This window comes from Gobio gobio (assembly GCF_949357685.1).
Source record: "Gobio gobio genome assembly, chromosome: 14".
NCBI lineage: Eukaryota > Metazoa > Chordata > Actinopteri > Cypriniformes > Gobionidae > Gobio > Gobio gobio.
This window is the reverse complement of record NC_137107.1, coordinates 7,889,257-7,912,061: the sequence shown is the minus strand read 5'-3', so window position 1 is coordinate 7,912,061 and position 22,805 is coordinate 7,889,257. Positions and strand designations below refer to the sequence as shown.

The following is a 22,805-nucleotide window of genomic DNA, read 5'->3' as shown; positions in this document are numbered from 1 at the left end:
CAACTCAGCACATTATATTTGCTTTAGGAAAATTCCATCCTATGCTTTCACTTAAAGCCATCGATGATGCATTTATAGAGGTTAGTAACTGTATTATCACTCACAATAAGTATTTATGAGAACAAAACACGGTTATTAATAACAATATATTCACTTATTTGAAAATAAATCTGAATTACTATAGGAAAACTATAGGTGGCTTTAGGAAAACAGAGCAATGTGGGTATATTAAAATAAGAGGACTATGTCAGTCATTTGTATTTGCCTAAATTCCTGCTACCAGCAGGTGGCGCTATGACTGACTGAATATTGGCATGTAGATGTCTTTAGGCCAGGGCACTTATCAAACGTGAAGTTTGGGGCAGATTGGACATTGTATGCCTGATTTACAACAACTTCATGGCGATAATAGCATGCTTTAGCACTCACCATTTCCTGTTGCCAGCAGGTGGCGCTGTGACTAACTGAATATTGGCATGTAGATGTGTTCAGGCCCTGGCTGGTTGGACATTGTTTAATGGCGAAACACTGAACTTTGTCAGGCCGCCACGGACACGACATTCAACAAAAAGATCAAGATCTTTGCAATTTAACGTCACAAATATGACGTTGATCTGATTAAATCTCTAGAAAGTATGGAAATATACATTTCCTGAAGAAAATGTGAGTGGTGCTTGCCGTGGCAAAAAAAATCCACCCGGATGCTACTGTGATGCAAAAAAGCCAACCAACATGTCTGTACTATGTTGTGGAGCTGAGATATGGCTTCTTATGTTGCAATACGGTCACTAGGGTGCTCTAAATGGTTGCTAGGGTGTGGCTATACAGTTTTATGGGGTAATATTTAAAGACTATTGGCCAGTCTGAGTCAAAAGAGCCCAACTCTGTATTTCTACAATGCTCTGGTGCTGAGATATGGCTTATTCATGTGTTTGTACGGTTGCTAGGGTACTCTAAATTGTTGCTAGGGTGTGGCTATATAGTTTATGGGGTGATATTTAAAGACTATTGGCCAGTCTGGAATTTTGAAAATGATGAAAAATAACAAAAACTGCTAAATATCTCACTTCCTGTTGGTTTTCAGATTTTGCTCCCAGGGACTTTTTTATTGGGCTGTTACATGTGTGTACCGAATTTCATGCTCATACATTAAGCGTAGCGCGAACAACGCTTAATTTAAATCTTATAGGTGGCTCCAAGGGCGTATCCATGTTTTGGACATTGTTTTTGTTTTGTTTTTTGCGTGGGGAGGAGTATTGGTCTTATTGGTTTATTTAAAGGAATTAAAGAACGGTACAAGTTCCAATTCTTTTGTAGTTATGAAGTAAACTATTTGCAAATAATATATTTTCGTCTGCCTAATATGTAAAAATGCAAAACGTTTCTTGTCAGGTCAAATTCAGTTACGATTTACATAAATAACGTCATATTTTCAATTTAATAAAAAAATGTCAAGTAGTTTGTATCACTGTTGGTCGCTGAACCTTTTTATTGTAAAACAGTCAAATATTAATCAAATATACTTACATCTTATGACCAAGCGGCTCCTCCCGCAGTTTCTCTTGAAGCCAATACGGAAGTGACTTAAACTGCAGTTCATGGACTGGCCACTAGAGGCAGACTCCAGAAGGAGCAGAATCTCATTGAGCTCATGTTAAAATGCCCAAATTTACAGCAGAAGAACACATGTTTACAGCCTGGGACAAATTGTGGTTTTGGTCTATATATCTAAATTTGCCGTTCATGACGACTGTGAGGGGGGTGAATTATTTTATAACTCATTCGTTTACATTATATAAAGCCATAAAGTTCTGCATAATTAAGGGCGTGTCCACTTTGAGTGACACGTGGATTGTCGTTTGTCTGTTAACCCTAACCAGCCACGTCCCGCCTCTTTGCCCATTTCCTGTTATCCGGGAGTGATGCGCTGCCAAGATGGCACTGGCCGACTTTGAGGCTTCAAAACTGCTCTTCAAAGTGGGTGACTTACATCACGGACTCTACGTCCATATGTTTTTACAATCTATGCTTACGACGCACTCTTTGACTGCCATAAATAGTGTTGCATTGGAATTCGCACGAACAGTAAGCCCCGCCTGCTTTGATTTGATTGGCCGTCTCACCGCTGAGGCAGACCGACCTAAAAATTAAACATTTGACTTTTGTCATCCCAGCAACAAACAGAGCGGTGTGTAATGGAGTACAGCAGAGCAGCATCAACAATATCAGATATTGGAGGGGACAATTTGGCAATTTCTAAAGGGATAGTTCACCCAAAAGTCATCATTTACTCGCCCTCAAGTTGTTCCAAACCTGTATGAGTTTCTTTGTTCTGCTGAACACAAAAGAAGATATTTAGAAGAATGTTTGTAACAAAGCAGAGAGAGCAACCATTGACTACCATAAAAGGGAAAAAAATACTATGGTAGTCAATGGTTGCTCTCTCTACTTTGTTACAAACATTCTTCTAAATATCTTCTCTTGTGTTCAGCAGAACAAAGAAACTCATACAGGTTTGGAACAACTTGAGGGCGAGTAAATGATGACAGAATTTTCATTTTTGAGTGAACTATCCCTTAATTATTCAGGGGGGACTAGTCCCCCTCGATGTCTATGGTTGTTACGGCCCTGGGTGGCGAAATCGAGCCATTTTGCCACACCTAATTCTGAAACCCATATCAGACGTACATTTTCACAACTTCTGACGCGTGTGCAAAGTTTCATGAGTTTTCGAGCAGGTTTAGGCCCTCAAAAATGCGTTTAATTTCAGAGAAGAATAATAGACCTCACACCATCAGTGCCCGGCCCTAATAAATGTAACCATAACTGTTCTTATAATGCAGTCTAAATGAATCTTTATAAATATATTTATAGAATAGTACTACTTATAAATGAGTATAAACAGAGCTATAATTCACTGTAAGCATGGGCTTCATAGAAAGTGTTACCAAAAAAAAAACCGAACAATTAAACTGGTCAACTAATACAATAATTACACAATAACAGTTTAAAGTCGGTATCTGTTTTTTTAAATGCATGTTAAATATTTTATGATGAATGATTCATTCCATTATCATTCAATGTCTTAGTTTGATCTTTGGATCTCTGGTGTCGTTTGCAGGATTTCTACAAACATTTAGTTTTTACAAACGATTGCAAGCTCGAGTGCAACACACACATCCTAAAATCCTAAAACCAAGTCCCTGCCCAACATTTTTTCTTTTCCGATAATTCCGGTCACAATAAGGAAGAAAAAGTCTGACGCTACTTCCATTTCATCACAACTGTTGCGCATGTCACTATTTCATTTATAAACGTGAAACTTGTTTACATTAAAAACTGTCACATTGTGCGACAGCTAACGTACTAATGCTTTTAAGAATGATTTACATACAAATGTTGCTTGCGATGGAGGAGTGAGGCCCAATACGAGGAACTATTTTTTTTTTAAAGAAATATATTCAAACCCAGTCTGCTCGGTGTTAGTTTTTCAACTGGACAGCAGGTTGGTTGCAGTTGTCTACTCATCTTTCTAGGGGTGAACAGAAACTGCCAGTGTGGATGGTTTGTAGTGGACGGTCTGGCTTTCTCTCTCAATCTGTCTCTTTGTCCTTTCTGTTTTCAGGCAGTGAGGAAGACACCTCTCCAAAGGGGTCCTGACAACAGAGATGCGGCAGTCACCTCACTAACAGGCCCTGAGTCAGCACCCATAACTCCTGCGTGTGTCTGCAAAGGCGTCCATTTCGCTTTTCATTTCCCAAAGTGTGTGTGAGAGGAGAGACAGACAGACAGAGTGAGAAAGAAAGGGGTTTTTGTGGGTTCTGGTTGGTAGCAGTCGCAGTAGATGCGGGAGAGACGTGGTCATGGCGGGTCCCTGCATGGCAGGGATAATCCACAATCCTCTAGATGTGTTGATGATTATGTTTTTGTCACACTTGTATTGATCTGTAAGTGTGATTTCGAGAGTTCTGTCCTGGTACTCCACAGAGGTTTGATCAAATCCAGCGCAGATAATCCCAATAAAATCCATCATCATTAACTCTGAGTTTCCCACTTCCACACAAGCAAAACAAAACAGCCAGTAATACACCTTGAGTCGTTACAACCGGACGACTGCAGTTGCATGCGACAGCTCCGGGTTGCTTCAAATCCTGTGTACACATAAAGACAAAAAACTGTTCAACATACACCACATTGCCACAGTGAAACCATTCAAATCCTACAATTAGGAGAATGAACAACTGGTGTAAAATTAGGGAAGCACGATATATCGGTCACCATATCAGTATTGGCTGATATATGCTAATTAGGGGCCAAGCACCGAAGTTGTGGAGCCCCTCTTGAAACCGTTAGATTTCTTCTTATTATTATTCCGCCATGGAAGTCTATGGCAGCCCATATTGGTACACTGATAGAGGTCATTACCAATAGTAAACACACCCATTTTGGAGTCTCAAACTCAATCCCTCTAGCGCCACCACCTGTCCAAAGTTTGACTCTGATATTTTTGACTCTGAAGTCTGATATTTTTGCTAATAACTTTTGAACCCTAAGAGCTAGAAACAATATCCTTTTATCCTCTGATTTATTTGGCTCAAGCCGATTCGATTGCATCCTATGACGTCATTTCCGTCATGAAAATTTTCGCGCCAATTTTAATTAACCGAAAACCAACTTTTTCGAACTCCTCCTAGGCCGATTTGCACAACAATTTAACCAGATCATCTCCAGACAGTGCTGACAAAATGGAATTCAAGTTGATTCGTCAAATCGTTTTCGATTAACACACAAACAAATTTTATGTAACGCTTGCAAAAACACACTTAAGGCAATATCTCCGCAACACTTTATTATATTCAAACCAAACTTGGTACAAGTCATCGCAAGCATGACCTGAGGTAACATGCAGCGTTTCGGCGCAGCGCCACCTACTGGTCCGGAGATACAAAAATGGCTATTTTAGCTTATAACTTCTTAACCGTTTGTCCAAATATCATAAAAGTCGTCTCGTTAGATTCAGGACGGCATGCCGAATTTTACCATATCTGCCATTTTGACTGTCGGCCATTTTGAATTATGTGCTAAAATGCTGTATTTTATGAACGCAAGAACAGATTGTTATGAAACTCGGTATGGGTCATCAGCACGATGCCCTAAAGTAGCCTGAGAAGTTTCGAAACAGCACCACCTAGTGGATAATTTTTAAAGCTTTTAACTTTGAGGTTGACTTATTTTCGCGGGACTAACTTTTTTAGTCTCCTGAATCCTTGCCAAGTCCAACGATACCAGACTTGCCAGGTTTCGCCGTATGGTTTGTGCAGCGCGGTAATTTAGTGCTTAAAAACCGTTACCTGATGTCTTCGAAACCGCTAGTCCGATCGAGACAAAACCAGCGCCAGAAAATCGAAAACATAGGTGGATAGCTATAAGCTATAGCCAAAATGTCAAAATATTGATAGTAAGGGGTAGTAAAATCCAATCAAAGTCAGGTGTCAGTAATTATTTACATGTTTTTTCATATAAATGTCTATAACTCCAAAACTAAATGAGATATTTTCACCAAAATTGACACACACGTGTATGGGCTCACTCCGATGACACATCAAAAAAATTGTAGGATTGTGCCTCTTGGTGGCGCTATAATAGAACAAAACATGACATTGGCACAACATATACAACTCAATGTTTTAATGTGGTGTTTCAACGTTTTTGCTTCAAATGTCTTCACTCATTTTTTCAGTTGGTCTGCTGCTATCTTCCTTGTTTGCTTCTGTTGCGCTTGGCCCCGTTAATGGCTGCTTGCAGCTATATTTTGTATTGTTATCGATAAGAAAATGTGTCCGGTATACCCTGAACAAAATTATAAACGCAACACTTTTGTTTTTGCCCCCATTTTTCATGAGCTGAACTCAAAGTTCTTTTTTCTATGTACACAAAAGGCCTATTTCTCTCAAGTATTGTTCACAAATCTGTCTAAATCTGTGTTAGTGAGCACTTCTCCTTTGAGGTGGATGGATTATCTCGGCAAAGGAGAAGTGCTCACTAACACAGATTTAGACAGATTTGTGAACAATATTTGAGAGAAATAGTGTACATAGTGCCTTTTGTGTACATAGAAAAAGATCTTTGAGTTCAGATCATGAAAACGGGGGCAAAAAGAAAAGTGTTGTGTTTATAATTCAAAATAATTCAGTGTATTAACGCCGATAAATAATGTATTATTTCTTTCAGCTGAGACAATTCAGATGCGCACTGTTCAACATGATGGTTTTGAATTGCTTGAAATATGATTAGAAACACTTCAAAAAGGAAAATACATGTGCAGCGCAAGTCTGTCATACACATAAAAATATTATGAAAATATTATAATTGTGTGCTTGGGATATGGCTTTTTGTTGAGACTTTTGTTTTTGTAATCAGGCTCTCAAAAATTATATAAGAATTGATTTAGATTTATCAGCCTATATATATATATATATATATATATATATATATATATATATATATATATATATAGGCTGATAAATCTAAATCAATTCTTATATAATTTTATATATATATATATATATATATATATATATATATATATATATCGTTTGTTGGCTTTGAAAAATATAGAGAATTATAGGTTATCGGTACCGCCTATTATTTTTATATCGGTGCATCCCTAGAAAAAATAAATTGTTCGTTTCAGTATTTTTATAAATGTAAAAATATAAATGGTTTATAAAATGTTTTCAAAAATGTACACTGTTAACCTGGATAAGTTGAATTTTATTTTAAAAATTTGAGCAAACTGGTTGCCCTAAAAAAATTAAGTAATGTAAACTTAAAAATTCTAGTTAATTTAACTTAAAATAATTTGTAATATCAATTACTTTGTAGTTATTACACATAGTATATTTAAGTTCAACTTACTAAGTAAGTTAAGTTTATATCAATTGTTCTATTTTTTAATTTGTTATATCAAATAAAAGGTATATTCATGCAATTTTCTGTTTTAGTTCAATTCAATTCCAAAACATATACATCGTAAAAACAAATTTGTTCAGTTTACTTCAATTGTGCAAACTCGTTGCCTCAAGTTGCTCTTACTTAAAACGTTTAAGTTTTGTCAACTTAATTCTATCTGTGATCTGAGGAAGTGTTCTCCCAGAGTGCATTGCGGCATGAATAAATTAATTCAAATAAAGGCTAAATACACATAAATTGCGCAGATATCAACATGTATTAATACATAATTTTTCATATAAATTAATATATTTCTTCATTTTGTATATTATATTGCATTTCTGTCAATAGATCCTCATAAACATTAGACACCTTTAACTTAAAATATTTGATGAATATCTAATTACCTAATTTTTTTAGTTTTACCATCTTATTCGGTTTACAGTGCAGTAGTTCCCTTTAAATACACACTCAATAAACGTCATGATTCATGTAATGCCACTAATGTACTACGCAGTGTCATCTAGTGCAATAGTTTAGTCTCAGTTAGGGTCTAAAAATAAATGATATTTTCCTCAAAAAACTTGAATAGCAAGGAAGCCGAAAAGATTGTACACTCACCTCTGCAGGAGATGTCACAGACATCAAGGCCAAAGAATAAAGGCGAGAGAGAAGAATAAAAAGAGAAATAAAAACTGAAAGAAAGAAAGAAAGAAAGAAAGAAAGAAAGAAAGAAAGAAAGAAAGAAAGAAAGAAAGATGTATTAATTAAGGTTACAAGGTAGGAAAATGAGCAACATCAATATTAGAACAAACACTGTGAGACACAATCATTCTGTCAATCATTTATCATAAATCTGTCTTACCTTCTCCTCCAGATCTTTAATCTGTCTCCTCTGAATGTCAGTCTTATCTTCCAGGTCTCTGATCCTCTGCATTGAGAGAAACATCCAGTGTGATTATGCTCAATATTTTATTGTTTGCTAAGTAATCTCGAAACGAGAAAGCTGAGGTCAGGGATTACAGTACAATTATCACATATAAAATACAGTGGGGTCCAAAAGACCAGGGCCCGTATTCATAAAGATCCTAAGAGTCCTCTCAGAAAACTCCTAATTTAGCTTCAAAACTTTTACGTAGGAGTCTCAGCTTAAGAGCTATTCTGGACCGATCTGAGAGCAACTCTGAGCAAGGAAAATACAAAAACTTTTATCTTAGTGAAGAGGCGGGGCTGACCCCGTTGCTACGTATGACACAGTCTTTTGAAGACTGTGATTGGTTGGTTGTCCAAAAAGGAGAAAAAAGGAGCGCTTTTAAGTATAGGGTCTATTCTAAGCCTTCACTTTGAAATTACAAGCGCAAATTGTCCTATTTTACAGTTCTCTCTCACTCACACACACACGCACGCACGCACGCACGCATGCACGCACGCACGCACGCACGCACGCACACACACACACACACACACACACACACACACACACACACACACACACACATTATATATATGTACACTGAAAAAAATGTTTAGGGCCCAATTAAATAAAGCATAATTAATTTGTGCTCGTTTAAATAATTTAAATGTAGTTTTTTTTATTTTAATTTGAAAAAATGAATTGGTTTTATGGGAATTACATGTGTTTTTGTTTAAATTGAGATCAAATAAATTGATTGCGACCACTTACGATAAAATGTTTTAGTAAATTCAACAAATTATTTTTTTCAGTGTATATAAATCCTTTTATTATTTACCATGCTGTTAATTTCCTATAAGGTTTTTGATTGGCTTAGAATTATAAACATTGTTCCACTCTTTCCAATTACACTGATTGCTGGCATGTCTATTTAATTGGTGGTTTGAAAGTTGGATTTAATGCAACAAACATGATCCCTGCACGATCTAATCTATAGCGTATTATTAAGTCACTGTCATCCATCGTCTGCAACACATTTCTTCTCCCTCTTCGTCTTTCTGCCATTTTCTCCGCTGCTAAAGAAACTCTTAAGCCTCTTAAAAGTCCTCGTCCGTGCTCCTAACAAATTTGACCTGAAGACCTCTAAGATGTTAAGATGCTTTCTGAATTACTTTTTTCTTTACTAGGATTTTTTAGTTAATTTTAAGAGTAAACGCCCACATTTCTAAGAATTTTCTTAGAATTTTGTCACTAGGAGCTTCTCTTTGCATTAAGATTCTTTATGAATACGGGCCCTGTAGCTGAGTGCACAGTTGAAAAACAAACATACATGGGTTTTACAATATGCTAAGTGTTTGGCATTTCCTGATCATTTGCTGCCCTCTTCTGTATATAACAGCTATTGCATCAGCTCACCATCATACAGAACCAACACATTTCATCAAGCAGGCTCAACCTGTGCAGAACACATGCCCTTTTTGCCCTTACACTCGAAGTGCCCTTTTTTTCTTTCTTATTCTTATTGGTCACCCTTTACGTCTGTCTGTTTTACAAATATTTAGCCAATGAAAGGTATTAAAAAGAGCTTGTGACTAGGCCTGTCGCGATAGTCAATAAATCAATTAATCGCACGATAAAAAAAAAAAGAGCTCGATAATTTTTCCAGCCGCGATCATTTCCAGCGACCTTTTTAATATCCATTTTTGCCGAGCGTTAGATTATATGATCACGCTCTTATACATGTAAATGTTTCTAAGCACGACAAGACACAAGAGAACGCGCTGTATGTCAATGTCCTGTGTGTGTGTGGCTGCGTCTCATGTCAGCTAATCGAGGGACACTCTGACACACACACACACACTCGACGCACAGACAGACTCGTGTCAGTCTCCTGCTCACATCGAGTTCTCTTTTGCTCATGAACAAACAATAACAACAACACAGAGAATTTTGAGTATTCTCATATTAGGAGTCTTACATTAGTTAAATAACGTCTTAAATGAACTTAAAGAGCACCTATCATGGCATTTAAAATGTTCCAAATATTGTTTTAGAAGTCCCCAACAACAGTTTTGCATGCATGCAATGACAAAAAAGACTTTAGTTTTCTTATAATATGCATTTATTTTTAACTGTTTTGACAGCGATTCTCAAATGATTCCTTTAGTGATTCACTTTTCAAAACCCGCCTTTACGTGACGCTAATCTGCGGTGATTGGTCAGATGACCCAGTCAGTTGTGATTGGTTTAGTCTGTGCAGATATTTTCGGAAACGGAACGCCCATCAAAGTCTTATAGTGACAGTAATTTGTTAATATGTGTCAGGAGTTATGAATATGAAAACCGCGTCGGTACTGTTTGATTGTAATATGAGCCTCAGCTGATCTCATTCATAAAAAAACTCCTCACAAAGACTCGCGACAAATCAACATCCCTCAGGGCTTTTAGTTCAAAAGTGTGCAGATGAGGAGACATATTGATAGATTCTCATATGTCTGTGTCAAATTTCTAAACAGAGGAGTATTTTTTATTCAATACTTCCTCAAAACGGGCAGTTATAGCCTAATCATGAGCGATTGAGTCTCTTGTGTGTTGTTTTCAATTCATACTGGCAGCCGGAGGACGCTCTGTGCACATGTAGTCCATATATGGTACAGACAGACGAAGAAGATACCATGTGCCATAATAAAAGTCCATAATAAAAGCTTCCTGAGATCGCGAAACATACATTTGACGACTAATAAACACACAATCGCGACGATGTATGGTTTGTCTTCAAGCCACTTAGTCTTCAAATGCTCATCCTTGGGCAGATGAAAAAAGTTTGCTTTTGAGTCGCACTTCAGAACACAGGGTCTCGTGGCCATGATGTTTTCTAGTTTTCACTGGCGTCTTGGAGCGCAATAAGTGGGCGTATCGTATTCAAATAACTTGACAAGTTGACGTCATCTATTCAGAGAAAAAGCTTCGGTCTTCTAACGATTCTTAAAAATGACTCCGAGTCGACTCTTACTTTTGAAAGAAAATAACTATATATACGGTGCACTGTCATATTTCAAGCTATCACAGGATGTTTTTGTTCACTTAGATCTATGTTACACACTACATGAAAGGTCAATTTCAAAATTCCATGATAGGTGCTCTTTAAAGAGTTGTGAGGAAAGGAGATGCGCGTCAGATCCGCATCATGTTCATCAGAGGCTGTTCTTAAAGTGACAGGAGCACTGATGATGCCTGTCATTAATGTTCATCACAGAACAACGGCAACAGAGAAAAGTGTAGCTTTAATGATGATTAATCTATATTTCACTTATTATTTATGCAGTTAAGAAAGGTGTTTGATAACTATTACATTTCTGTATATGTCTAACAGGGAAGGCCACAAGTAAAAATAACATTTATTATTTTGGGTTTATGTAAAGATTGTTTTAAGTTCACTTAAATTAAAGCCTACTAAATGTTGAAATTGGTATCTTTCAGTTATACTGTAATTTAACGTCATTAATGTTTCATAGAGACATTAGTGTCAGTGATACTGGCCTTCATTCATAAAAAGATGCCATTACAACACATATTTAAAATATACTGTCTTTAAATAGTTTCTACATTAATTTGGAGAGTAACTGAAATTATTACAATATCAAAATATTAAAATATTTGCGATTAATCACGATTTATTACAGAAAAAAAGTGATTAATTTGTTTTGTTTTTTTATCGATTCCCAGCACTAAAATGTATGTATTCATTTATTTACTTATTAATTAATTAATTCCTTAATTTTTAATTTCTGCAGGTTTGGTCCTCCATACACATCAACAGATTTTAAGAAATAAACAACTTTATATTAATATGATTTTTTTTCTTCGTCATGAGGATTCTGTTGCCTTTCTCATTGAAAGTATGACACATACGTACATTTAGATGTATTAAATTATTTAATTAAAAATGGAATTTTGAAAATGAATCTTTGGTGTGAGTTGTTGTCTTGTTTTGAACAGTACCTGATGGGCCTGATGGAGCAGCTCCATCCTCTCCTGCAGCACTTGACAGTCATACTCTCTGCTCTTACGCAGCATCTGCCTGCGGAGTCTCTCCACGGCCGAGCGTAACTCGTCCTTCTGCAGCTCGTCCAGAGGTTCTCCGTATTTTATCACTTTATCCTGCTGCAATGCGTTGTACAGGGTTGCCTCCAACTCCTGGATTTGCTGTTGCACATACAAATACAGTTACAGATCATGACGGTAAGGTTCTCTTGCATTGCATTTAAAAAATTACAGTAAAGTGTATATATATATATTACATACTGTAGGTGTTACTGTATATACACCGATCAGGCATGGTGTCAGAGCATCGCCAAAACTGCTTTTCTGGGGTGTTCCCAGTCTGCAGTGGTCAGTCTCTATCAAAAGTGCTCCAAGGAAGGACCAGTGGTGAACCGGCGACAGGGTCATGAAGGACCAGTGGAGAACCGGCCACAGGGTCATGAAGGACCAGTGGAGAACCGGCCACAGGGTCATGAAGGACCAGTGGAGAACCGGCCACAGGGTCATGGAGGAACAGTGGAGAACCGGACACAGGGTCATGGAGGAACAGTGGAGAACCGGCCACAGGGTCATGGAGGAACAGTGGAGAACCGGACACAGGGTCATGGAGGAACAGTGGAGAACCGGACACAGGGTCATGGAGGAACAGTGGAGAACCGGCCACAGGGTCATGGAGGAACAGTGGAGAACCGGCCACAGGGTCATGGAGGAACAGTGGAGAACCGGACACAGGGTCATGAAGGACCAGTGGAGAATCGGCCACAGGGTCATGAAGGACCAGTGGAGAACCGGCCACAGGGTCATGGAGGAACAGTGGAGAACCGGACACAGGGTCATGAAGGACCAGTGGAGAACCGGCCACAGGGTCATGGAGGAACAGTGGAGAACCGGCCACAGGGTCATGGAGGAACAGTGGAGAACCGGACACAGGGTCATGAAGGACCAGTGGAGAACCGGCCACAGGGTCATGGAGGAACAGTGGAGAACCGGACACAGGGTCATGAAGGACCAGTGGAGAACTGGCCACAGGGTCATGAAGGACGAGTGGAGAACCGGCGACAGGGTCATGAAGGACCAGTGGAGAACCGGACGAACCGGCCACAGGGTCATGAAGGACCAGTGGAGAACCGGCCACAGGGTCATGAAGGACCAGTGGAGAACCGGACGAACCGGCCACAGGGTCATGAAGGACCAGTGGAGAACCGGCCACAGGGTCATGAAGGACCAGTGGAGAACTGGACGAACCGGCCACAGGGTCATGAAGGACCAGTGGAGAACCGGCCACAGGGTCATGAAGGACCAGTGGAGAACCGGACGAACCGGCCACAGGGTCATGAAGGACCAGTGGAGAACCGGCCACAGGGTCATGAAGGACCAGTGGAGAACCGGCCACAGGGTCATGAAGGACCAGTGGAGAACCGGCCACAGGGTCATGAAGGAACAGTGGAGAACCGGCCACAGGGTCATGGAGGAACAGTGGAGAACCGGACACAGGGTCATGGAGGAACAGTGGAGAACCGGCCACAGGGTCATGGAGGAACAGTGGAGAACCGGCCACAGGGTCATGGAGGAACAGTGGAGAACCGGACACAGGGTCATGAAGGACCAGTGGTGAACCGGCGACAGGGTCATGAAGGACCAGTGGAGAACCGGACACAGGGTCATGAAGGACCAGTGGAGAACTGGCCACAGGGTCATGAAGGACCAGTGGAGAACCGGCCACAGGGTCATGAAGGACCAGTGGAGAACCGGCCACAGGGTCATGAAGGAACAGTGGAGAACCGGCCACAGGGTCATGAAGGACCAGTGGAGAACCGGACACAGGGTCATGAAGGACCAGTGGAGAACCGGCCACAGGGTCATGAAGGACCAGTGGAGAACCGGCCACAGGGTCATGAAGGACCAATGGAGAACCGGCCACAGGGTCATGAAGGAACAGTGGAGAACCGGACACAGGGTCATGGAGGAACAGTGGAGAACCGGCCACAGGGTCATGGAGGAACAGTGGAGAACCGGCCACAGGGTCATGGAGGAACAGTGGAGAACCGGACACAGGGTCATGAAGGACCAGTGGAGAACCGGCCACAGGGTCATGAAGGACCAGTGGAGAACCGGCCACAGGGTCATGGAGGAACAGTGGAGAACCGGACACATGGTCATGAAGGACCAGTGGAGAACCGGCCACAGGGTCATGGAGGAACAGTGGAGAACCGGCCACAGGGTCATGGAGGAACAGTGGAGAACCGGACACAGGGTCATGAAGGACCAGTGGAGAACCGGCCACAGGGTCATGGAGGAACAGTGGAGAACCGGACACAGGGTCATGAAGGACCAGTGGAGAACTGGCCACAGGGTCATGAAGGACCAGTGGAGAACCGGCCACAGGGTCATGAAGGACCAGTGGAGAACCGGACACAGGGTCATGAAGGACCAGTGGAGAACCGGCCACAGGGTCATGAAGGACCAGTGGAGAACCGGCCACAGGGTCATGAAGGACCAGTGGAGAACCGGACACAGAGTCATGAAGGACCAGTGGAGAACCGGCCACAGGGTCATGAAGGACCAGTGGAGAACCGGCCACAGGGTCATGAAGGACCAGTGGAGAACCGGCCACAGGGTCATGGAGGAACAGTGGAGAACCGGCCACAGGGTCATGGAGGAACAGTGGAGAACCGGCCACAGGGTCATGGAGGAACAGTGGAGAACCGGCCACAGGGTCGTGGAGGAACAGTGGAGAACCGGCCACAGGGTCATGGAGGACCAGTGGAGAACCGGCCACAGGGTCATGGAGGAACAGTGGAGAACCGGCCACAGGGTCATGGAGGACCAGTGGAGAACCGGCCACAGGGTCATGGAGGACCAGTGGAGAACCGGCCACAGGGTCATGGGCGGCCGAGGCTCATTGATGCCCGTGGGGAGCGAAGGCTGGCCCGTGTGGTCCATTCAAACAGACGAGCTACTGGAGCTCAAACTGCTCAAGAAGTTAATGCTGGTTCTGATAGAAAGGTGTCAGAATACACTGAGCATCTCAGTTTGTTGTGTATGGGGCGGCACAGCCGCTGACCAGTGCCCATGCTGACCCCTGACCACCACCCAAAGCACCAACAGTGGCACGTGAGCATCAGAACTGGACCACGGAGCAATGGATGAAGGTGGCCTGGTCTGATGAATCACGTTTTCGATTACATCACGTCACTTACCTGGGGAACACATGGCACCAGGTGCACTATGGGAAGAAGGCGTGGCGGCGGAGGCAGTGATGCTTTGGGCAATGTTCTGCTGGGAAACCTTGGGTCCTCCATCCATGTGAATGTTACTTTGACACGTCCCACCTACCTAAGCATTGTTGAGACCATGTCCAGCCTTTCATGGAAACGGTATTCCCTGCTGGCTGTGGCTCTTTCAGCAGATAATGCGCCGCCACAAAGCAAAAATGCTTCAGGAATGGATTAAGAACGAGTTTGAGGTGGTGACTTGGCCTCCAAATTCCCCAGATCTCAATCCAATCGAGCATCTGTGAGATGTGCTGAACAGAGTCCAATCCATGGAGGTCCCACCTCACAACTTAATTAAAGGATTTGACATCTTGGTGCCAGATACCACAGCACACCTTCAGAGGTCTAGTGGAGTCCATGCCTTGACGGGTCAGGGCTGTTTTTGGCAGTAAAACGGGAACCAGCTCAATATTAGTCATAATGTTGTGCCTGATCGGTGTATATATGCTATATGATTAGGTTTAAAGAGTTATTTCACCCAACAGCGTAAATATAGACGTAATTACAGATATTAATTATTGCTGCAATTACATGCAGGTATTTTTCTGATTATTGTACAATGTAAAACATGTATGTACACATTAAGTGCGTTGTATCAAAAGATTAATTTAAATGGTAGTACATAAAGACACTTAATATAAAGTGGGACCACATCGTTTTTCGTATTTTTACTTTTTTGTTTAAAATCAAATAATAGTTGGATATGGTTGGTTTGGTTCACGGTTTAGAACACCAGTGCAGAAAATATAGTGGCAAAATAGGTTTTGGAACAAAGAAAACGTTTGTGGATACTGTCCATGTGAAGTTTGACAAGACAAACCTTTCGTTGCACTATAATGAAAAACGATTGGACTACAATTAATGTCATACAAAAACATTAAAACTGGTGCATCATTGTGAAGATGTAACCACTTTCTAACATACTCAAAAATCTAATTAAATAAAATATCAAAATTAACAACATGTACCACTTTCTAAAACAGAACATCACAGTAATTGTTTCGCTGAAGTTCATAAAAGGATGAAATTGCTGAAAATTGAGCAATAATTTACCATATAAGCCTGGTCCAGCGCCTGCTTCCTGTAGTCTAGTTCCTCCTCCAGATATCCCTTTTGTTTGCAGAACATCTCCTGCAAGCCAACAGTCAGTGCTTTAGATGACATCAAAACATTAGCACAGTTGAGCCAAACTTAATTACTTAATTTAACAAAAACTGATAGACCGATTACATATAATGCAACCCCTTTGTATTATCCTAAAAGGATAGATCACCCAAAAATGACTGTTAGTGAAAGAATAACAATGATAGATTTTCCATTCATCTTGTAAACAAGTTGAGTCTTTAACTCCCAGCATATCTGAGAGGTCTGTGCAGATGACTAAAGCCGGGTGCACAATGTGCGATTTATAATAGTCCTTTACGATTGCTCCTTGTCAGACTGTACAAACATGATCCCCCTGTAAGCCATGTCACACTGTAAGATCTCAGTCATTAATGTCAGACTGTATGATAGTCAAGACGTGCTAAAAACGGACACACGCAAGAAAACTCGTCCAGAGTTTTATATAATCAATCAATGGCGCGTTCAGTGACAGTGAGCCGCATTACACGCGGGACTGAAATGGTGACTACAAAGAAATCTCTAGCACTCATTTTGGTCATAGTTTGTCTTGAAAAAATTGATATTTTAACGTTGTCGTAGGAAAAGTAACACTGCAGGAGTGTGCACCAAATCTTCTGACACTTTCAGAATCCAGCATCTTCCGCTTATCCGGGGCCGGGTCGCGGGGGGCAACAGTCTAAGCAGAGATGCCCAGACTTCCTTCTCCCTAGACACTTTCTCCAGCTCTTCCGGGGGAATACCGAGGTGTTCCCAGGCCAGCCGGGAGACATAATCCCTTCAGCGTGACCTGGGGTCTCCTCCTGGTGGGATGTGCCCGGAACACCTCCCTGGGAAGGCGTCCAGGAGGCATCCAAAATAGATGCCCGAGCCACCTCAGCTGGCTCCTCTCAATGTGGAGGAGCAACGGCTCTACTCTGAGCTCCTCCCGAGTGACCGAGCTTCTCACCCTATCTCTAAGGGAGCGCCCAGCCACCCTGCGGAGGAAGCTCATTTCGGCCGCCTGTATCTGGGAACTTGTCCTTTCGGTCATGACCCACAGCTCATGACCATAGGTGAGAGTAGGAACGTAGATCGACCGGTAAAAATCGAGAGCCTCGCCTTGCAGCTCAGGTCTTTCTTCACCACGACAGACCTGTACATCGACTGCATTACTGCAGAAGCTGCACCGATCCGTCTGTCAATCTCCCGTTCCATCCTTCCCTCACTCGTGAACAAGACCCCAAGATACCTGAACTCCTCCACTTGAGGCAGGAACTCTCCACCCACCTGAAGCGGGCAAGCCACCCTTTTCCGACGGAGAACCATGGCCTCGGACTTGGAGGTGCTGATTCTCATCCCAGCCGCAAACCGCCCCCGTGCACGCTGAAGGTCCTGGTCTGAGGAGGCCAACAGGACAACATCATCCGCAAAAAGCAGTGACGAAATTGCGTGGTCCCCAAACCGGACACCCTCCGGCCCTTGGCTGCGCCTAGAAATTCTGTCCATAAAAATTATGAACAGAACCGGTGACAAAGGGCACCCTGCATGAGTTCAACATGCACCGGGAACAAGTCTGACTTACTGCCGGCAATGCGGACCAAGCTCCTGCTCCAGTCGTACAGGGACCGAACAGCCCTAAGCAGAGGGCCCTCGACCCCATACTCCCAGAGCACCCTCCACAGGACCCCATGAGGAACACAGTCGAATGCCTTCTCCAAATCCACAAAGCACATGTGGATTGGTTGGGCAAGCTCCCATGAACCCTCCAGCACCCTGGAGAGGGTATAGAGCTGGTCCAGTGTTCCACGACCAGGACGAAAACCACACTGTTCCTCCTGAATCTGAGGTTCCACTATCGGCCAAATTCTCCTCTTCAGTACCTTGGCACAGACTTTCCCGGGGAGGTTGACAAATCTTCTGACAAATCTTCTGACACTGCCAGAATTTTGTCTGAGGTAAAATTTGATGGCAGTGGTCATTAATCGGCTGCCGGTGAACATGTCAAACTAACGATCAAAGACTTCAGATTTTATCCTAGGATCAGAGGAATATTTTAGGATTTGCTCAATTTGTCTCAAACGGCCAAATCGTGGCCTAAATCGCACAGTGTGCACCCGGCTTAAGGCAAAACATAAATCTGCAGCAACCTATTTTGCTTAGTTTGTAAATGTAAAACATTTTAAACCTACTGTTTATTTGTATATATTTAAAAAAAAAAACAGGGAATTCATTATTCATCAACATCAAACATGTAAGACAATTAATGTGTGACTTGTTGTTTGTACCATCTCGAGCTCCAGGTCCATCATCTTCTGATGCAGAGCTGCTTCTGTGCCTTCGATCTGCTGAATCCACTAAACCACAACAGACAAAAATACACACATTCTGTGATCTCTTCATTGCAAATGATTACACTGGTCTACAATTTGTTTTAGAAATCGCCTGCTTCAGAAATAAAAACCTATTATGTATTTTAATGTGCTGAATTCAAATGACAGTTAAAACAATTGATTGGCTACTAAGTTTTTACGTTTATACCAACATTTTACGTTTATACCTGTCACCTGTCCTGCTTATGTAACACTTTAGAAATCAGAAAAGGGGTTATATAAATCAAATGTATTGTGAAACAAAAGGCAAACAACTATTATGCACATAATTTAGACCTATTCAGTGTCTACACTGCGCTTCTTGGCTTGTCTCTTGTCTCTCATCGCTGTCCAGCAATAGTCATGATGGCATTGATGTGCTCCATCTGAAGTGCACTGTTCACTCAAGTACGAGGCATCTCTGATCACTTTGGCTGAACAGAAATGTGTCCCTTTGCAAAATCCAACACTGACAAGTAAGAGAGCACAACACTGTATGATTCCTAGAGCAATACAGGGCAATTTGTTCAGCAATGAGTGCTGTATGCTTTTTATGATTGTATCATCCATGACTTCTAGGAATAACATAATGCGATTCATATCAGCTTCAGATTACATGATTCATTGTTTTGCCTATGTAGTGGATGTAGGCCAGTAAGAGCTGTGCCTGTAAACCTCGCTCCCCAGCCTCAAGAGGCACGCTAGCTACTGATACTATCGGCTGCGGTCTTTAACGTCCTTGTTAGCATGCCCGAATCCCAAACCGGAGACCCCGGTTTGAATCCCTCCGAGTGGGTCAAGTAGGATCGGTTACATTTGGCGCCGTGACCCGGGTGGGAGTGAGGTTTAGGGGGGTGAGTGTAACGTAGGCCAGTATGAGCTGTGCATGTAAACCTCACTCCCCTGGACTCAAGAGGTGCGCTAGCGACTGACGCTAGTGGCTGTTTTTAGTGTTTTTATTGGTGTGCCTAGCCTTCCATGCCGGAGACCCAGGTTCGAACCCCGCTCGGAGCGGGTCAAGTAAGACCAGTGACATTTGGTGGGGTGACCTGGATGGGAGTGAGTTTTAGGGGGGTGAGTGTAATGGATGTTGGCCAGTAAGAGCTGTACGTGTAAACCTGGCCTCAAGAGGTGCACTAGAGACTGACGCTAGAGGCTGCGGTCTTTAGCGTCCTTGCCCGGCTCCCACAATGGAGACCCCAGTTCAAATCCAGCTCAGAGCAGGTTGAGTAGGACCAGTCACATCTGGTGCCATGACCCGGATGGAAGTGAGTTTTAGGGGGGTGAGTGTAATGGATGTTGGCCAGTATGAGCTGTGCGTGTAAACCTCACTCCCCTGGCCTCATGAGGTGCGCTAGCGACTGACGCTAGTGGCTGTGTTTTTAGTGTTTTTGTTAGTGTGCCTAGCCTTACATGCCAGAGACCCAGGTTCGAAACCCGCTCAGAGCAGGTCAAGTAAGACCAGTGACATTTGGTGGTGTGACCTGGATGGGAGTGAGTTTTAGGGGGGTGAGTGTAATGGATGTTGGCCAGTAAGAGCTGTACGTGTAAACCTGGCCTCAAGAGGCGCACTAGAGACTGATGGTAGAGGCTGCGGTCTTTAGCGTCCTTGCCCACTTCCCACAATGGAGACCCCGGTTCAAATCCAGCTCAGAGCGGGTTGAGTAGGACCAGTCACATCTGGTGCCGTGACCTGGGTGGGAGTGAGGTTTAGGGGGGTGAGTGTAACGTAGGCCAGTATAAGCTGTGCATGGAAACCTCACTCCCCTGGCCTCATGAGGTGCGCTAGCGACTGACGCTAGTGGCTGTGTTTTTAGTGTCTTTGTTAGTGTGCCAGCCTTCCATGCCGGAGACCCCGGTTCGAAACCCGCTCAGAGTGAGTCAAGTAAGACCAGTGACATTTGGTGGTGTGACCGGGATGGGAGTGAGTTTTAGGGGGGGTGAGTGTAATGGATGTTGGCCAGTAAGAGCTGTGCGTGTAAACCTGGCCTCAAGAGGTGCACTAGAGACTGGCGCTAGAGGCTGCGGTCTTTGGCGTCCTTGCCCGCCTCCCACAATGGAGACCCTGGTTCAAATCCAGCTCAAGGCGGGTTGAGTAGGACCAGTCACATCTGGTGCCGTGACCCGTATGGGAATGAGGTTTAGGGGGGGATTGTAACGTAGGCCAGTAAGAGCGGTGCATGTAAACCTCACTCCCCTGGCCTCAAGAGTTGCGCTACCAGCTTCGGCCTTTAGCGTCCTTGTTAGCGTGCATGCATCCCATGCCAGAGAATCCCGCTCTGGGTCGAGTAGTATCGGTTACACTTAAAAGGCAAGTCCTGTCCAAACCCAGTCATAGATTTATTCATAGGTCCAGTCAAAGATGTATTTTAGTCATTTCTGGTTTAAGTTGAGATCCCTTCCCTTTATAACTCACATATCCTCCGCCATTACTAAGTCAAAGGTCATGTACTGACCCAATAGCATATCTTGAAAACTAGAGCAAATCAACAATTTTAAGCAGCATTTTTATTTCGAATGACTAAATTGTGACTATATCTTTATCAGAAGCATTTTGGCTGTAGACCAGTGTTATTATTGTTGTATAAGTAAATGTTGTATATACAGAATTAGTTCTATGACACTTTTGTTTCTAATGTAATGGCATTCAGACATCCAGTTACTGTTTTTGGGACTCTCTAGTATACTTATATAACCTGAAATAGGCAACCACGTACCTTCTCAGCGAGAGACAGCACAGTACTTGCTTGAATAATGGCCACCTGCTCCTCATTCCTCAAGTTCTGCATAAAGACAGAAACGCATAATGTGCAATTACACTATAACTGGTAATAATCTAGCCCATGACAGAAAGAAAATGTTGAATGGATTGTGGTCTGTGACGTACCCCGTTATCCCCTAGTATATCCAACAGCTTGATGAGGTCTGGTATACACACGTCCTGTTGAGAGCAGATGACAGCAGAACTGGGTCATGGGTTCTTACTGTTATTGAAAGCAAAGAGCCAGTTTATGATTTCATACTTACCTTCACTCCCTCCTTTATACAGTAGATCTGTAGTGCACTCACTCCCTCAGAGAAAGGATGAATTTGAAGGTTGAACGGAGGTGATCTCCTCTCACGCTCCTGACAGATCACATCAAACACACGTTACACACTTACACCAACAGCATTATCATTTGCACTCCAGTCTATGTCTCCACATAGATGATGGATCATTTCATCATAGAAGGCTGTTTACTCAAAGCATAGTTTTTGTATTTCTGTACTTCCACCACTAGGTGGATGCATCCATCTGAGAATGCAAAACAAGATGAGAGACAAAGAGTGTTCTTGTTTGTCAAGAGGGAACATTTTGGCACAGCAACTATCCATGGAAGTACGCTCACATTTGTGTTTTACTTACAGATAAATAAAGAGTTGTCATGCTGTGTGATATATTGTACTTGCTTAAAAATACGACAGCAGTCCTGTACAGTATATTTAATTTGCTCCCCTTTGTCAAAATTGCAGTCTAAGGATGGAAAAGCCAGATTTAACCACCATTATGCTGCTCTCCTAGTATGCTAGAATATCAATCTAAAGGAAACTGTAATACTGCTAATTGATAATAATCAGGGCCCAGTCACGTGTCCATGTGTATGTTACAACTCAGCATACGATAATTGTAAGTTACAATTTATGCATTATTATAGATTTTTTCATTGCACAATTTAAATTAGTTGAAACCCCATGGATAAACTAGATATTTACAGAAGCCTCCAATAACCAGGAATAAAAGTACAGACTGTGTGAATTGCATCATGAGTTTCTTATGAACTCCTCGCTACAAATGTCTTAAAGGATTAGTTCACTTTTAAATTAACTTTTGCTGATAATTTACTCACCCCCATGTCATCCAAGATGTCCATGTCTTTCTTTCTTCAGTCGAAAAGAAATTAAGGTTTTTGATGAAAACATTCCAGGATTTTTCTCCATATAATGGACTTCAATAGGCTCCAAATGGTTCAAGGTCCAAATGACAGTTTCAGTACAGCTTCAAAGGGCTATAAACTACATAATACGATGAATAAGGGTCTGATCTAGCCAAACGATCCGTTTCTGCGAGAAACCGTGCAGTATTTATGCTATTATTTTACCTCTTATAAG

The 22,805-nt window shown here is 42.2% G+C and overlaps 1 protein-coding gene across 1 annotated transcript in view; it reads right to left on the bottom strand.

Annotated features, from left to right (window-relative positions):
• Window positions 1–3,224: 3,224 nt before the first annotated feature.
• The window catches only part of jakmip2 (janus kinase and microtubule interacting protein 2), a 71,672-nt gene continuing 52,091 nt past the window's right edge, over window positions 3,225–22,805 (bottom strand). Inside the window, exons 14-22 of the mRNA XM_079835115.1 lie at window positions 21,684–21,782; window positions 21,544–21,597; window positions 21,374–21,439; window positions 18,573–18,641; window positions 16,237–16,314; window positions 11,867–12,070; window positions 7,817–7,882; window positions 7,573–7,646; window positions 3,225–4,151 (exon numbers count right to left, since the gene is read on the bottom strand). Of these exons, the coding sequence (XP_079691241.1) occupies window positions 7,596–7,646; window positions 7,817–7,882; window positions 11,867–12,070; window positions 16,237–16,314; window positions 18,573–18,641; window positions 21,374–21,439; window positions 21,544–21,597; window positions 21,684–21,782 (687 nt within the window). The 3' untranslated portion in view covers window positions 3,225–4,151; window positions 7,573–7,595. The remainder of the gene's footprint in view (window positions 4,152–7,572; window positions 7,647–7,816; window positions 7,883–11,866; window positions 12,071–16,236; window positions 16,315–18,572; window positions 18,642–21,373; window positions 21,440–21,543; window positions 21,598–21,683; window positions 21,783–22,805) is intronic.